Source organism: Balaenoptera borealis (genome assembly GCF_965194805.1).
Source record: "Balaenoptera borealis genome assembly, chromosome: 4".
NCBI lineage: Eukaryota > Metazoa > Chordata > Mammalia > Artiodactyla > Balaenopteridae > Balaenoptera > Balaenoptera borealis.
Window position 1 is genome coordinate 114,119,883 of NC_138861.1, and position 18,894 is coordinate 114,138,776.

At 42.3% G+C, this 18,894-nt stretch overlaps 1 protein-coding gene across 6 annotated transcripts in view; it reads right to left on the reverse strand.

Moving 5' to 3' along the window:
- The window catches only part of EVC2 (EvC ciliary complex subunit 2), a 146,350-nt gene that overhangs the window by 24,150 nt on the left and 103,306 nt on the right, over nucleotides 1-18,894 (reverse strand). For all 6 annotated transcript variants that reach the window (XM_082389985.1, XM_082389981.1, XM_082389980.1 and 3 more), the window contains one exon: nucleotides 5,003-5,230. In XM_082389985.1, coding sequence (XP_082246111.1) covers nucleotides 5,003-5,230 — 228 coding nt within the window. The remainder of the gene's footprint in view (nucleotides 1-5,002; nucleotides 5,231-18,894) is intronic.

Genomic DNA, 18,894 nt, shown 5'->3' on the forward strand with positions numbered 1-18,894 from the left:
CTGTTATGAGTAAGTCCATCCCATTTAAATTTGCCCATGATTCAATTATGCCTTTGCCTATGTCCCAATTTCACAAAATGAGTCTAAATCTTTCATCAAGTGAGGGGAACTTGATATAGTTTTCTTAGGAGTCATTGCTTCCAAAGCTTTTCATTTCATGCTTTTTAAAATTCTCCTGAATGTGTAACAGCTTAAAAGCCCGTTCCCAATGGGAAAGTGGTTTTCCCAGAATGATCAGATTGCAGAATGAAAGTCTAATATCAGGAGCAAAGTGACAGGTTTGTCTTCCCTCCAAATGCAAATCTTCATTCCAAAAACACCCGGCGTCGTATCCATCACTTTACCAGGAATTTAATAATGCAGCATCCTCTGATTTATTATCAGTTGCTTCCAATTCAGGACACATTAACTCATCTATTCTAAACACACTTGAGAATAAGAAAGCTTTGATGTCACTCAAAAGGGCTTTAAGATAAAATTGAAAATGTCAGTGTTGTGCTGCTCAATTACTAATGGGAATAAGGGTTGTTGCAAGTGGAAAGGGCCATTAGGTGTCTTAGGGCTGAACTGAGGTGCTTCTCAGAGCATTTATGATGAAGAGATGAACTGGGAACTGAAAGCCAGAGGTTCCTAGTGTCTTATTTTGTTCCTAATTTGTTTTTTTGTTGTTTTTTTTTAACATCTTTAATGGAGTATAATTGCTTTACAATGGTGTGTTAGTTTCTGCTTTATAACAAAGTGAATCAGTTATACACATACATATGTTCCCATATCTCTTCCCTCTTGCATCTCCCTCCCTCCCACCCTCCCTATCCCACCCCTCTAGGTGATCACAAAGCACTGAGCTGATCTCCCTGTGCTATGCGGCTGCTTCCCAGTAGCTATCTATTTTACGTTTGGTAGTGTATATATTTTGTTTGATACATGACCTTGGACCTGCCCTTCCTCTGAAGGCCTCACCTGCTTCACCTATAATTCCCGGCAATGGCCACCTCCATGCCAACCACCTGGCAGCGATACTTACTGTGGGTTTTGGGTAAACATCCTGCAGGTATTTCCTCCTATTATTAATTTGCTAAGGAGTCTTACGTTGGATGGGTGCTGAATTCAGTAGAATACTTGTTCTGTATATACTGAAATGACCATAGGAGTCATTTCTTTAATCTGTTAATCTAAGGAATTTTGTGCATGAATGTTTTAACGTTAAACCAACCTTACATCCCTGAGAAAAACTCAGTCTGGTCATGCTGTATTAAATCCTTTTTACAGACGGCTGGGTTAGGTCAATACTTTGTTTATGAACTGTACATCTATGCTCAAAGTAAGACAACTGTAATTGTTCTTTCTCATACTATTCATGTCTGGTTTGGGTGTCAAGGTTATCTGAGCTTCATGAAATGAGGAATATTCCCTATTTTCTTTAACATCAGAAATAATCCTTATATGAGATTGGAAAAACTTGCTACCTTAAGGTCTGGTGGAGCTCACCTGTAAAACTATCAAGGTAAGATATCTTTGCATGTGTGTCAGAAGATTTCAAAACTATTGAATCAATTTCTTTCATGGTAATAGAACTATACAGATTTTTTTTCTAGTTGAGCCAATTTTGGCGATCTATAATTTTTTAGAAAATTTCCTGTTTCATTGCAGTGTCTGAAGTCATCTACATAAAATTATTGTTCATAGAATTCTCGTATTTTTTAAAACTCTAGGGCATCTATTGTTATGTTGCTTTTTATACTTTTGATATTACTTGTCCCTTATCTCTTTTTTAAATGGTCAGTCTTTCTGGATATTTGTATATTTATTAGACTTTTTTCAAAAAATTCAACATTTCACTTTATTGATTCTCTCTGCTGTAGTTTTGTTTTTTTTTTGTTTTTTTTGTTTTTTTTTCAATTTTGTAAGCTTTTTTTATTGTCAAATATAGCACACATGCAGAAAAGTACATAAAATATAAGTGAACAGATAAACAGATTAGCATAGATTGAACACTCATGTAATCAGCACCCAAGTCGGGAACACATCACAAGCACCTTAAAAGACCCCTATGTGTCCTCTCTTGATCATAACCAACTTATTGGAGACCCTGTAGGTCTGTATCCACTGTCTTTTCTTTCTACTCATTCTCTCTTATGGTGTCTTGCCTCCTCATATGTCTGGTTATCTTTGCATATTGCATCCTTTATTTTAAAAATAGTTTTAGAAATAATTTGAGGCCTGAAATGTGATCTTCCTCCAAAGAGCTTTCTGTTCATTTTTTACCAGGTACTGGAGTCACTAGTGATCCAGGGTTACCTTAACACACATACAAACCTTGTAATATCTTATCCTGGGCCACCAAAGGTCTTGACAGGGATCTGTGTCCATGTGAGGACCACTTTACTTCTGGGTTATCTTTACTTAGTGGTCCCAGACAAAAGGTGCAGGAGATGAAGGATCAGAGAGTCTCCAGTCTGTAGTTTTGTTTTTAATTTTATTTATGCTCCCTTCCTTCCCTCTACTTTCTACAGGTTCATTTGTGGTTGTTATCCCCCTAACTGTTTATATGATTTTAATTGTGAGCCTTTCTTCTTTTTCAATATAAGTTTAGGGCATAAATTCCTCTCTAAAAACTGCTTTAGCTGAATCCTGCAAATTTTGATACGTCGTATCTACATTATTTTTCTGTTCTTTGAATTTTAAAATTTCCATTATGATTTCTTTGACCCATGAATTATTAAGAAGTATGCTTTAAAACCTCCAAAGTATGGAAGTTTTAATCTCTTAAGAAAACAGATTTAAACTTAATTGCCCTTTTTCAAAAAGGCGGTCAACAGGGTAATGCATGGTCAATTACTTTTTAACTGTTCTAATATGTGCTGAAGAAAAACGTATGTTCGTTAACCGTTGGCTGTGAGATTCTGCATGTGTATATTAAATACAGGTTGTTAAATGTGTGATTCAGTTCATCTATATCTTCACTGGTGTTTCATTTGATCAATGATCAACCACAGAAGGAGGTGTGCTGAAAGTTCCCACCATGATGAGAGATCTATCAATTTCTCCCTGTTGTTTGGTCAATTTTTCTTTTTATTGTTTTGGGTCTTCTACTACATATATGCAAGTTGAGAATCTCTCTGCTCTCTGGGTGAATGAAACTTTTAAATCATTTTGGAATTATCTTTAACTTTTAAAATAATTTCATAAATCATTATTTTATATTCTATACTGATAATTCAGACATCTAAAGTCTTTGGGGATTTTAATCTGTTGGTTTTTTGTTTCTCTTATATACAGGTCCTCTTGTCTTGTGTCTTTATGTGTTCAGTGACTCTTTAAATTTTAATTGAGAACTCATATTTGGCTGAACTTAATCTGTAGAAATCCTGAGGTGCCCAGATTGAGAATATTTTCCTCTGGAGAGGATCCGCCTTAGCTTTAGCCATGCACCAGGGCAGGCATCCCACCTGGACCTATTTAAATTTAATTTATCACCTTGGAGATTTCCCGACTGAATGGCTAAAGTATTTTTGGATTCCTTCATCACATTAGCAGAAGCCTTTGATGACAAATTCAGAGGAGACTCGCTCCCCCCCTCACCCCCTGCCACCAGCAGGGCTGAAGATGGACAGGTTACCCTGGTGGCTTCTTTGACCACAGGTGGCTTTCTCCTCCCGCCTCACTGGGCATTCTGTCTCCTCAGGACATCCCGCAGCCCCATCTCCTAGTCCTTCAAATTAATCCCCTATCCCTGGGCATTCTGGGTTTCACCCTTTGCCCCTAGATTTCAGCCTCTGGATTTGCTTCTATCTCCCTCTATGAGTTCAGCTTCTCCAGGCTATCCTTAGCCCTTGGGGATTTTCCTCATTCTCTTGCGAACTCGCAAAGCATTAAAAAGTATGTTTATTTTTATTTACCCAGCGTTTGGATGTTTTGTGCTGGGATATCAACAAAGCTTCCCCTTCTTTCCTATCCCTACAAACAGGTGTCACAGTGCAGGGTGCACTATGTTTGCTGGAAAAATAGCTTGGACTCTTCAGAGTCTCATGTTATTTATGACTTCTGTAAAGAAATGACGGGAACCCCCATTAGCAAGATCAACCGGGATAGTCCATGAACGTGACCCAGGGGTCTGAAGTCAGAAAGGGATACATTTCTGGCTCCTGTCACTCATTAGCTCTGTGGACCTCGGAAAGAACTTGACCTGCCACCTGCCCGAATCTCATTTCTTTACTTGAGAACTGAGCACAGAAAAGGTACCGACTTCATGGCATGGCTCGATGATTAATTGGCATCATGTCTGACGAAGAGCATAACTGCAAAGCAGCATAAAATTGCAACTTATTAATAATCATGCTTAAATGATCATCTTAAGACGCACAATTAAGTAATGAATTGTTAATGCTTAAATGAGAGTACGCCCATTTCACAGCTCATTAGTGCTTGCCTGCCACACACGTGACACTCGATAAATGTGAGTTCCCTTTCCTCACTATAAGTAACTATTAAAATATAATAATACATGAAATTCTAAAATTATACATACAGGGACTAAAATTAGTCCTCAAAACCGTTACGTCGGTAGCTTTTGTTTTACGAGTATACCTCTCACGCCTTGAAAAAAAAGCAGCATGTAGGAATAATGAGAATTTTGAAAATAAAAAATAATCCGTTATTTCGGAGCATTCATTGAAAGCTACACGGCTATTTTTCATAGTAGTATGAAAGAAACAATACTGCTGTTGGTTGCAAGAGGCATCCCAGTTTCCCAGATTTTAAAAATGTTAAAACTCAAAAGGTTTGCTTCCTTGGAGGCAATGAAATAGAGTAGTCTTGGGCTGCAAGGGTGCACCACGCTCCCATGTAGGTTTCCTCACTCAACCCTCTCCAGGACGCTGCAGTGGACACAGGACAGTGGACCACCCACCTAGTGGTGGGAGAAGTGGAGGGGGCCACCAGAACGAAACACCCAGGTATGGGGTGCGGCCCCCGCGCCTTCCTTCCCAGGTCTGCCACTCACCGGGCTGTGCGACTCCAGGATCTGCGTGCAGGCTGACTTGGTCAGGGTCTCTGATGCACTCAACTCCTCCAGGAGCAGGTCCTGGATGGTCAGGAGGGCGGTGTACGCCCACAGGGTCTTGGCCATCCTGGCCGCCTTCTGGAACTGCAGGGAGACGAGGGACTCGGCAAAGCGTCCCTCCTGGGCCTCCAGCTGCTGCACCCTCTCGCGAAGCAACTCTCCTCGGACCTGGGAGGGGCCAGCCAGAGAACCAGAGAGCAGTAAGTGGAGGGACGGCGGAGGACGGAGCACGTTGCTTACAAAAGCACGGTATATTTATATTCCTGCAGGCAGGCAGCCAGTCTTCGATTCGGGATTCTGAGCAAGGTCTCAAGTAGTTACAAGGCAGCAGCGCTGGAATCTCAGTGCGCAGTTTAAGACAGCAAGGGCCTCTCTGCTTATAAAGATGCTGCGGGGCTTTCAGAGTCCACCTGTTCATTCCACATTTATCACTCTCGGAGGTAAATCGAACTGCGTTGCTCTCCAGGTCAAAATCCTTCAAGCCTCCCCATCTTAAAGGATGAAAATTCAGTCTTCCTAACACAGCCCCTGAGGCCCTCCCTCCCCGATCCCAGCTAAGGTACAGCTGGAAAGGTCTGGTCTGTTCTGCCACCTCCACCCACATACCTGGGACTTCCATTACTCCTGACAGTTCAGGGCCCTGCACACCATGCACTTTGTGTCTATCAATCATCCGAGCTCTTTGCTATGATTCAAACATCCCGCATCTTTGTCCTCTTGAAAATTTCCTATTTGTCCTTTGCGTCTCTGGTTCCCAAGTGAGCTGCATCCTCACTCCACATCTGTCGCCCTCTTCTCTGTGTTTCCTTTGTCTCTCAAGCTCCTCTCCCCAGCTGGCACCACACTGTTTACCCCACCAGGACAGAGCTCCTCCAGGGAAGGGCCCAACACCCGAGGGGCCCAGCAGCCTCTAGATGAGAGAATCCATTCACTATACTCATTCACTCAACTAAGTAGTTCATTCCAGCTTCTCTACATTTTTTCTCTGCTATCACTACCTCTTACACTTTCTCTAGGAAACTTGCTACAGGGAACAACCTAGTCTACTGCTTCTCTGATTTCACCACCCGAGCCCCTAAAGGCAGGTCCCTGTAAGTGTGCACCCCTCTCCCCTGCACAGGAAGCTAAAGTACAACCCCAAAAGTAGCCTACACAAGCATCATATCCCGATGAAGCCTTTCATTTCATCTTTAAAGGTTTGTGGAATATATTCACAATAGCCAAAGTCAAAGCAACCCAAGGGCCCCTCAACAGACGTACGGATAAACAAAATGGGGTCTATCTACACAGTGGAATATTATGCAGCCTTAAAAAGGAAGGAAATTCTAGCACATGCTACAACATGGATGACATTATGCTGAGTGAAATCAACCAGTCACGAAAGGACAAATCCCGTATGATTCCACTTACATGAGTTTCCTAGAGTAGTCAAATTCATAGAGTCAGAAAGTAGGATGGTGGTTGCCAAGGGCTGGGGAGAGGAGGGGGTGGGAGTTAGTGCTTCATGGGGACAGAGTTTCAGTTTGGGAAGATTAAAAGTTCTGGAGATGGATGGTGGTGACAGCTGTATACAATGTGAATGTACTTAATGCCACTGAACTGGATACTGAAAAAATTGTTAAGGTGGTACATTTCATGTTACGTATATTTTACCACAATAAAAAAATGGAAAAAAAAAAGCTTGTGGAATTTTGTTTCCTGCTACGTAACCTATTTTTAAGATTCATATGTTTATATTCAGAGGTTTTAAAGTAGCTGGCACAAGGGAAAATATTCACACGGCATAGAGGCTGGCAGAAGATGGTGGCCCGGGTTCTCCCATGGCTGCGTAATTTTCCTGTGCCCATTGTGTGTCTTTCAGAGGAAGGCAAATCCCAGTTTAAAAAGCTCAGATTTCACCTGTGTGATCTGTCCTTCAGGAAAAACTCTGCTGCAGGAAGGAGGGAAAAAGTGCCCCAAAGAAGCAAATAGCCCACTTTGGGTATTATTGGCTGGAAAAGAAAACTCTGCTGGGGGACCTGCAAAGGCTTCTTGGAGAGGTGGTGCTTACCACAGGCCACGGAGAAGGAAGGACAACAAGTGAAACTAGTTCTTCAAAGACACGCTGTGGGGACCTGCATATGTGGGTCACAAAGCAGCCCACTAGCAACAGGGGTCAGAGGCAATAACACACAGAACTACGGCATGAAAACAGCTTCTCTGGAAGAAGACACTTCATTTCCCTGCTTGAAAGGAAACATGAAGTCTTGTTATCAAAAGGATGCTACCAGACCCCAGTCTTTCCCTAGTTTGGAGCACCAGGTGACAGCCACTTGTGACAGTCCGGTGACCTGTTTCCATGATAATTACGGATCACTGGCCTGCGTCTTCTAGGTGGGCTTTCTTCGAGGGCCAGCAGCCGTACTCAGCTTGTATGAAGGAGCCTGCACAGCTCATAGGGGTGGTCCAATGTCCTTGCAAGACTGGGCGATGCCCTGTGAGAATGGGGCCCCAAGAGCAGTGTCTGAGTACTTCCTCATGGGGACACTTGGAAACTGAGTCTCTGAAGTGCTTTACAGATCCTAACAGTCTTCCAGCAAACTCTTTCTTCCCACAGTTATTTTTTTCACAGTAAGTTCACCAACAGAAAATATATTTACACCTTTGTTCATTCATCCAAAAAAATTTAATGAGCACCAAATATGTATAATATAAAGGAATGTGTGACGCACCCAGGGAATGGGGACGGGTGCGTCACCAGACATGTATCTAATCCTGAAAGAGCTCAGAATTGAGGAGGGAAGTAGGCACCATGGTGAAAGGCATAGGCTCCAGAGCCAGTACTCTAAATTTGTTTGACATTTTGGCACTTTAATTATCTAGATGATGGGGTGGGTGGCAATGTCTTTCCAGGCATAGAAATCAATTTTTCTATCTTAAATTTAAGCACTAATGATGTTTATTTAGCCAGGTGTTATGTTTATTTAGTTATGTTATGTTTATTTAGTCATGCACATGACTTAGCTTCTCTGAATTCCTAGCTTTGTCTTCTTCACTCGAAGAGTCCACCAGGTTCTCCCTGGCTTCCTTCCCCTGTGCCATGGCCTGGAAGCTCTTTCAGGGCCATACCCAGGACAGTCACAGGGCTCATTTGTTCCCTGTTTCTCAGGGATCACTTTTGACTGTTGTCCAGTGTTTTAAAAGAAACATTATTTCATACATTTTGTTCATTGTTTTTGTTTTGTTTTGTTTTAGGTGAGGGGATAATTTGATGCTTCAATTCCGTTGTGGCCAGAAGCAAAATAAGTCCCTAGTAAGGCTATTTTGATTATTAAATAATCTACTACTTTGAGAAAACCATAATTCAAAAAGAGTCATGTACCAAAATGTTCATTGCAGCTCTATTTACAATAGCCAGGACATGGAAGCAACCTAAGTGTCCATCGACAGATGAATGGATAAAGAAGATGTGGCATATATATACAATGGAATATTACTCAGCCATAAAAGGAAACAAAATTGAGTTATTTGTAGTGAGGTGGATGGACCCAGAGTCTGTCATACAGAGTGAAGTAAGTCAGAAAGAGAAAAATAAATACCGTATGCGAACACATATATATGGAAACTAAAAAAAAAAAAAAAAAAAAAAAATGGTCATGAAGAACCTAGGGGCAAGACAGGAATAAAGACACAGACCTACTAGAGAATGGACTTGAGGATACGGGGAGGGGGAAGGGTAAGCTGTGACAAAGTGAGAGAGTGGCATGGACATATATACACTACCAAACGTAAAATAGATAGCCAGTGGGAAGCAGCCGCATAGCACAGGGAGATCAGCTTGGTGCTTTGTGACTACCTAGAGGGGTGGAATAGGGAGGGTGGGAGGGAGGGAGACGCAAGAGGGAAGAGATATGGGGACATATGTATATGTATAACTGATTCACTCTGTTATAAAGCAGAAACTGACACACCATTGTAAAGCAATTATACTCCAATAAAGCTGTTAAAAAAACCCCAAAAACAAATACTTGAAAGAAAACAAATAAATAAATAGTCTACCACTTTTAATTGACTATAACAGTGCCTGACACACTGAAGTGTTGAATGATGGCTAGCTGTTGTTGTTTATTGTTAGTATTAATTTTATTATCAAAGGTAGAACGTGTTGGTGCCATGAAGGAGGTCCATATATAGTGCTATGATATTTTAGAAGATGGAAGACGGGGAGGGGTCAGGGAAGGTTGTGAAGATATCAGCATTTGAACTGGATATTGAAGGAGCCAGGCATTAAGGAAGAGGGAACAGCACAACCAAAGGCACTGAGGCAGGAGTGTATGGGGTCCCTATAGGGTTAGTGAGAGGGTGAATTAGACCAAAGCTGAAAGGAAAAGTGGAAGAGAAGGACATAGAGGTCAGACAGAAACCACATTACAGAGACCCTCACTGCCAAGGGAAGGTAGGTAGCCTTTCTCCAGAGGCAACAGAAAGGGCTTTGGCAAGCCTGTTAAGGTTACTAAAAAGGAAATACATGAGTGACAGGCAGGTGAACAAGAAATGGACGAGAGGTCCCCTCATTACACACCTGCCATGAGCTCATATTTTCACATTTCCTCCATGTGGTTTCAGTCTTCCCCACCCCTGGACAGGTAGTGGCCCAAATACGCTGTAAGGCCTAGTCCCCTGCAGAGATGCAGGGCAGAGTGAGGGGGCCATGAGGGAGATCTCATTCTATTTATGCAAAGTCATTCCTAAAATGTGGGATAAGTGTAAAGCCTTTTGCATGTACTTCAGGAACAACCCGGACAGTGAAATTAACAAAAGAAAGATTCTCTAACATCCTCTTTCTTCTTGGGAGAGCTTAATTTGTTAATTCTAGCACCAAGAGAATATGCCTCTAAAGAGGGCTTTCATCCTTGTTTAAAAGAACTCCTGGGAAAAGGTACAGATTTGCATTTCTATGAGGTATTAATGACAGGCTTAATTAAATATTCAAGCTACCTAAAGTAATAAAAATTCATTTGCAAAACAATATGCTGCTAAATACTCTTATTTTAAATGTGAAGTTCAAACAACTTCCTAACTAGTTTCCCTGACAGAATGTGCAGTTTTGAAGTAATTTCTTCTATGCATTGGGATGTCCTTTAAACACAAAATAAAATCAACCTGTCAATCAGCAGAGAATTATTGAGATTCTAAGAAGTTCAAGACCTTACACCCCTCCTCCTTGCACAAGTTTGGAAACATATACAACTGGATGCATGGGTGAGCCAGACAGACACCAAATGTCAGCTTTCATATTGATGGAAACTAGACTGGAGAATGTCGCTCAGATGTGTTTGCAAAGGAGTGGACACTCCTCCAAACAGCAGGTCTCCCTGCTAGCTCATCACATCGTAGTCAGAAAACGGGGGCTTCCTGCAGGCAGGCTGGCTTCCAAAGAGAGGAGGGAGTTGCACTGAGCATGCTCAGTTCCTACTTTAATCTTGCCAATCAGATAACACTCTCCTTGGAGAGAAGTGGGCAAGGAATGGAGAGAGGCCAGGATGTCACTAGCAAAGTCCCTCCATGTGGAAAGAGAGGGGTCAGAAAGGAGTCACATCAGGAATCTCACATCCAAATGCTGGGAGGAGATGCTGTTGAAACACTATTTAAATAAAAGAATGCACTCGTATTCTAGTGGCTTGCCCTCTCAAAAAGCAGGTCAGTTTAAACCATGCTTTGCAGGATGGGTTCAAAATTTAAGACTCTCTCCTTTATCTTGCATCAGGAGGGGAGTGGACTCAGTAAAGGTGTGTTGGGTTAATGTTTATTGAATGAAATAACACCTGGCTAAATAAACATCATTAATGCTTCAATTTAAGATAGAAAAATTGATTTCTATGCCTGGAAAGACATTGCCACTCAACCCATCATCTGGATAATTAAAGTGCAAAAATCTCAAACAAATTAAGAGTACTGCCTTAAACTAGTCAGCATAGTTTTATTTCTTTTGTTTATGGCTTATCTGTTATCTCCTACTACAAACTTACCACCTAACTAGCTGTGTGACCTGGACAAGTTGCTTAACCTCTCTGAGTCTCAGTTTTATCTATGAAAAGCAAACAATAAAATGACAGGCAACAATGCCTAGTAGAGTCTGTGCTACCTAATGAGCCCCTAATAAATAGTAGCTGCCATATTCTTACCACTACTATTATTTTGATTATCATTACTATAATTAGTTAAATAGAGTCTCCTTTGCATTGCAGGAAAAAGATAAAACAACAGTTTATAATATTGAGTTTTCTTTCCTCCTTTAAAAATTTTTTCATTTCTAATTACAAAAAACATGCACAATGTAGAAAAATATTAGCAATTGAGATTCCTGGAGAAAGACAGTAGATTTATAACATGCATCTACTGCTCTCTTTAAGGCAGAAGGACTCAAGTAAAACTCTACATACTGACTACTAAAATCTCAGTTCTCTTCCCTCATTTGGCTCCTGACATATGGGCAGCAAGGCCTTTACCATTTAGGCAGGAGACTGGTCTTCTCTGGGCACTCTGACCAGATTTCAAGAAAGCTCTAAAGTTACAGACACTGGGAATTCCCCAAGTGAGTGGTCCAGCCCAGTCACACCAGAGTGAAGGTCACAGTCTGCAAGCCCTACTTACAGCTCAGAGCCTCCAAGTAGCTTTTTTTTTTTTTTTTAATTAATTAATTTATTTATGGCTGTGTTGGGTCTTCATTTCTGTGCGAGGGCTTTCTCTAGTTGCGGCAAGTGGGAGCCACTCTTCATCGCGGTGCGCGGGCCTCTCACTATCGCGGCCTCTCTTGTTGCGGAGCACAGGCTCCAGATGCGCAGGCTCAGTAATTGTGGCTCACGGGCCTAGTCGCTCCGCGGCATGTGGGATCTTCCCAGACCAGGGCTTGAACCCGTGTCCCCTGCAATGGCAGGCAGATTCTCAACCACTGCGCCACCAGGGAAGCCCCAAGTAGCTTTTAAGTACTCCACTCTTAAATATGAGCAGACCACCAAGGATGGCCACATACCGGGAAAGCCTCTAATGAACGTAGAAGTAATAGTAAATATGCAGGAATTTTTTGGAAAAACTTAAATTAGTGTTCTCAGAGAGATACAAGAGTTATAGTAGCCTTAAAACAACAAGACAATGTTATTTCGTAGAGAGCATTCAGAGAAAAAAAACTCTTGAAAAATTAGAAATTAAAAATATAAGTGAAAAAATCAAAAGTTTGGAAGATAAAACTTAAGATATTCCCCAGAATGTAAAGCAAAAGAAAAAAGGGAAGGAAAACAATAAAAAAGAAAAATAGACAAGAGGTCCAACATCTAAATAATTAGAGATCTAGAAAGACAGATTAAAGATAGGGAGTTAATCATCAAAATTATTCAAGGAGGGCTTCCCTGGTGGCTCAGTGGTTAAGAATCTGCCTGCCAATGCAGGAGACACGGGTTTGAGCCCTGGTCCCGGAAGATCCCACATGCCGCGGAGCAACTAGGCCCGTGCGCACAACTACTGAGCCTGCGCTCTAGAGCCCACGAGCCACAACTACTGAGCCCATGTGCCACAACTACTGAAGCCCGTACACCTAGAGCCTGTGGTCCCAACAAGAGAAGCCACCACGATGAGAAGTCTGTGCACCACAATGAAGAGCAGCCCCCGCTCACCGCAACCAGAGAAAAGCCCGCGTGCAGCAACGGAGACCCAACGCAGCCAAAAATAAAATAAAATAAAATAAATAAATTTATAAAAAAAAAATTATTCAAGGAAATTTCCCAGAATTCCAAGATTGGTCGAACTATTCATCAAGTATGGGGGCAGAGTAAAAACAGCTTCAGTCTTGCAAAGCTTTGAAATATTAAATCTCCCATGTGTCCTTTCCTAGGAAACTAATACAGGCTATATTTCATTAAAATAAGGAACATATCGGGAAAGAGAGGGGTGAAGTGAATTTGTAGCATGACTTCAAGATGGCAGCTGTGCATAAGGTATAGAGGGCAACGTCCAGATTGGAGCACATCTCTCCAGAGGTACAGAGACAGATGTCCTCAAGAAGATGGAATTAATAGAAGACATGACTTGTGTGGCAGACCTGATAGGATATTTGGCCATCCATCAAGAAGTAATTGAATTAGTGATAACTACATAACTGAATTAGTGATAACTACAAAAAAGAAACCAAAGAACAATAATAACTCCAGAAAAAACAAAAAGTTACAGAGGAATAAAAATAAATCTGTTTTTATATGGCTTAGATGGGAATAACTTTTAAATAATCATAATAGAAACCTTAAATACGGATCTAACTATATGGAATGTCGGGGAGGACAGGAAGGGCTTATGTGCTGCAGGTTGAAAAAGACAGCTAAATCTTATCTTCTATAAAGAAAAGTGAATAGATAATACCCAAAATAGAGAAATCAAGAAATGGGAAGACAAGCATGGTATTTAAAGATATGGAGGTAAACACCAAAAGATAAAACTATAAAAATTAAAAGTTGTTACCTCTGGGGATTTGAAAATGTGTATGTGTGTGGCTGCAAGGGGTGCTTTTTTTTTCAGCACAAAACTTGTAGAGTTACATGACTCTTTAAAAGAATGCATACATGCGTAAGTTTGATACAAATGAAAAGTAAATTTTAGAATGGACAATATAGAAAAATGTTACTACATTCAAACTATCCAAAGATAACCATGGCAACATTTTGGTATGTGAAAAGTAGAAGTAGAATAAAAGATTAGAAAGGTAAGCTGAAGACTGTTCGTAAGGCCTTGAATGTTACGCTCAGGAATCTGGGTTTTGTTTGGGAGCAGTGGGAAATATGAAGCTTCCCTTAGGAACTCTGCTCAATGTTCTGTAATAGCCTAAATGGGAAAAGAATTCGAAAAAGAATAGATCTGTATATGTATAACTGAATCACTTTGCTGTACACCTGAAACTAACACAGCATTGTTAATCAACTATGCTCCAATATAAGATAAAAATAAAAAAAAAGAAAGAAACTTTCCTTAAAATGGTGTTTCAGGGAGATGACTTTGACAGAGTCTGCCTCAAGGGATAAAACAGGGGCAAGAGTAGACATGAAGAGAACCATCTGGAGGCTTTCCCAGTCTTGGTAGGTGGATGAATGGATTTTCTCGCCTCTTCCTCAAATGCATTCCCTTCCAATGTGCCTTTTTTTCTAAGCTTTATAAAGACCTGTACCATCAGTTTTCTCTCTTGTCAGATCATCTGAAAATGAGCACATTATTCTCATGCTTCAGCTCTAGTCACTTCTGAAATGACAGGTGTGTGAAGAGCTGCTCCTGACAGAAGCGCCAGCCACCTCTGCATAATTGCCGAGGCTGCTGCAGAAACACACTAGGATGCGTGGTCGATTGCACTGCAAGAGCTCCACTCCTGATGGAGGGATTGCTAATGAAGTATGCAAGCATGGCATATCGCGAAACCTGGAAATAGTGAATGAATAATGGATGGGTGAACGGTTATGTGGTAGACACACCACCCAGATGGAGAGCAACATCATTAAAATAATACCAGAAACCGTGGGTGAGCAGAAAATATGGTCACGTCACTTTCATTTATATTTAAATGTTCCTAGAGAATATTTATGAGAAATTTATATATACTTTGCGCAAAACCGTCAAGAGAATGCACCAAAGATGAACTGAAGTATTGCCTTCGTTTCTGGATCCATCAATTAAAATTCTGCTAACAGAACACAGAGGTGGGTATCAAGAGACTGGAACCTTATCCTTGCTGAAGTGTCTGGCCTCAGGGCCCCTCAGTCCCCAGAAACCAATCCAGCTCTCGACAGGGGCTGGGATTGCAACCTTAACCTCCATCTCACACTGACAAGCAGAAGGAAAAGAACAGGTCAGACTAAGACACGGCCCCCAACCCCTAGAGCCAACGAGAGCAGAGGTCAGGAGAGGAGGACTGTTCAACAGAGACTGACTTCTAGAACTACTAATGAATATATCCTGTGAAACATTCTCTACGAAGTGCCTACATCTTGTCAATTTTTCCTCAAAAGGTCTGAGCTTCTCAGTGTAGCTGTCAGGCCTCTCATGACCTGGGTCCTCCCTGCCTCTAGTGCTCCTTTCTCCATATCTAACAGAAAATACTCAGCCTTTCTGAGGACAAATAAAGCCACAAGGTAAGCCTCAATACATTCCAAAGACTTGTTATCATATACACTTTGTTCTCTATCTAAAACATACTAAATGTAGAAATCAATAACAGAAGGATAGGTTTTTTTTCTTTTTAAGGATCTGTTAGAAGTAAAAATCAATCAAAAAAGGATAGGTTAGAAAGTTCTGCTTCTGGCCATGATAGAGGAACAGGGAACAAATTTACTCTTTAACCAGATTTGCTTTCCCACAGCTAGAAAACTAGACAAATCACATGATGCAATAGTTTTCAGACGTTGGACAACAGGTAGCACAGAACTGGGATACTTGAGAGAAAGGAAATAGACAAGGTGAGCCCCACGGTTGCCCCAGCTTACAGCCTGAATGCAGCTCCTGGTACACAAAAGGATTGTGTACTAGGGGAACCCAGGGAGAGACCAGCAGGCTCAGTACTTTCAGAAAACAAAAGCAGAGTTTGGGAGGCCCCTGTGCCTAGAATTTGTGGGGCAGAGTCCTAAAGAGGAGGGAGCTGCCGAGAGAGAGAGAGAGAGAGAGAAAGAGAGAGAGAGAGAGAGAAAGAGAGAGAGAGATCCAGAGATTTGCAGGAGTGTCCTCAAGGCTCTGGCTGAATACTGTGCGTGCTTGAAAAAAACCCAAATAACAAACCGATGCCAGGCCAGGGAAAGAACCACCAGAAATGATAGGCAGAACCATTGCTGGAGCTCACACAGAGCTGGGAAGAGTTTCTGTTCCCACTATCCAGAGTGAAAAGACCCCAAAACGCACAAGGTATCAGGTAGAGTCCTCAGAAGTGTGTCGCCTCAGCAGCGGGGATACATTAGCCCTCGACTAAAGGCAGCTCTTGCCCCAACCTACCAAAGCTTAAAAGCAAGCCTTGAAAGGATAAAATTAATCCAAAATAACATACCTACATGTCAAAACTCCACTATTAAAGAAAATACAAAATCCAGTACCCAACATGTAAAATCTACAATGCCTACCATCCAATCAAAAATTACCATACATGCATAGAAGCAGGAAAATATCCATAATCCAGGGAAAAATCAACCAATGGAAATGAGAGAGATGATGGAATAAGCAGACAAGGACATTGAAACACTGATAAGAAAAAGAAATGAGGTGTAAGGCTCAGAAAGGAGGCTACGAAGCTGTGACTATTTGTAGACATTATGACCAAATGCAAAAAATCAACAGAATCAACAGACATATTCTCACAACAATCTTAAGAGGTAGGTGTATCTATCATCCACACTTGAAAGATGAGTTCGCTAGGGCATAGAGTGGTTAAGTAACTTGCTCAAGCTCACAAGGCTATAAAGTGCCAGAGATAGGGACTTGCACCCAGCAGTCTGGCTCCAGCGATAGAATAAGGGAGTCTGGAAAGACTTATAAAAATTAGTAATATTTCTTTACATCAGTATCAAATAAGCCCAAAACATAATTGAAAATAGGTAATAACTCACAATTGCAACTAAACCTATAATGTATCTGGGAACCATCACAAAGAATACATAAGACCTTATGTATATGTATACCTTATGCATAAGGTGACCCTATGATTTATCGCCCAAGTTGAGAGTAAAAGGAAGAGCTAACGGGAAGGGACATGGGGATGACAGGGGACAATGGGACTGTCCCAAGCACATCGAGATGGATGTTCACCCTATTTAATGGAAACAAATATAAAATCTATTAAAGATCCTAAAAGAAGATCCACATAAAATAAGAAAGATTCCACCTTTTTGGAGGGGAAGACAATTCTCAAATTAACCTGTAATTTTAGTTCAATCCAACAGAAATTTATCTTGGAACTTGATTAACTTATTCTAAAATGTACATGCTCTCCAGAGTCCTCCAGGTTGGAAATCATGCATCTGTGCATTTGTAATGAGCCCATCAGAAGACTGGGATGTCTGTGGAGCGTCACAGGTGCACACAGGCCACTCAGGATGGCTGCCTCTGACCGGAGCTGACAACCCATCAGCTGGACAGAAACGGTGGGCCGGAAGGAAGTCCACTTTCACCCCTCCGCCTGTCTCTCTTTTCCTCCCTGAATCAGTCGTACAAGTCTTTCTGAATGAGTCACATACCACTCATTCAAGGCGGAGCTCAGCATAGTCAGGTGGCTTCTATGTGAAAGCAGGAGGCAAACTTGTAAACGGTCGATGCACAAACTGTCTGCTCACCTAAAACCGTGAACATCTCAAGGGCAGGATCCTGCAACAGTGCCTGGCCCAGAGAACAGGCTACCAAATGTTCTAAAGAAGGAAGTGAAGGAGAATGAGGGAAAGGGGAAAGCTGAGAAGGGCAAGGAAAAGGAAAAAGGTGGAAGAAAGGGAGGGGACGTGGGGAAGAGAACAAAACAGCCCTGCTGGGAGGCTGAAGCCTTCTCGCTGTCACTGCGGGCCCAGCACCATGATGGAAAGGGCATGGGTGATGGAAGCAGACGTGCCTTGTGGGAGCCCCAGCTCAACCACTCACTGATGGAGTGACCTTGGGCAATTCTCCCAACCTCTCCAGATGGCAGAGTCCAGACCAGGGACATATCAACCTGGGGCTGAGGGTTGCAGGGATATCTGATGCAGATTCTAGTAAAGAAAGGGGGCACCTGGCAGGTGCTTCCAGCATGCTCTGCAACCCCAGCTGTGAAGCCACAGTCCCTTTGGGGACAGCACACTGCCAGCCAAACAGGGGCTTAACAATGGGTCTTGGGGCAGTGGCCATTAGGTCCCTGCTCCATCTTGATAGCTACATGAGCTTGGAAGGGGTTCCCAGTCCTAAAGCACAATCAAACAACTCTCAGCTGCTGGCATGCCCCCCAAGGGCTGTCATTTCTGTGCAATTACCCTGCAAATAAAAAATCTGAACAATTGCCACTCGGATGCTAAGAGATGCAGTCGACCAATTTCAGGAGGAACATCAAAGCCGCTGACTGGGGAGTGCCTATTTTATTGGCACTTGCCACAATGAGAGAGCCATTTGTGAAGATGGCCTGTCATGAAAAGGTCACAGCTGACAAATGACTCTCGGCTGCCTTTCTCCATGAGGCCGGGATTAGGTAGCCTATGAGCTGCTCCGTTGTTGGGGAAATGGGCACTGGAGCCCACTCCAAAGTTAAAAAGCACCTTCCAATCCATTTGTTCCTCACAAATCCGGTGACTAGTGGGTTATCATTGTCTCAATCCTGATTTTACAGATGTGGGAGCCAAGGCACGTTCGTCCAACATTACACAACTGTGGGAAATAACCATGTTCCGTGAGAATATTCCCTGTCAAAGACGAAGAAGAGATAGAGCTTTAGTTTGAAGTGCTGGATCCACCACCTCCTGGCTGCAGAAACCTGGATGAACTCACTGTGAAGACTCAGTTTCCACATCTGTAAAATAGGGATATGGACCGTTCCTACTTCTTAAGGAAGTCGGAAGGGGTAAAGCACATAATGGAATGAAAGAGAGACAGGCTAGAATGGGGGAAGCACGTGCGGTCAGGTGAACTCACGGTGGGTGGGCTGCTGAGTCCGGCTCAGGAAACCTCGGGACCTTCTCAACCTATCCTTCATCCTGTCCCTCTCCTCCTTCTACAGCGCTGGTGAGACTCAGCCCATCTTCCCAGACAGGCACTTGAGACCCTCCACCCCGGGTCTGTTCCCCCATCCCCTCGGGAGACCCAGCACCCCAGCAAAGCAGCCTTTTCAT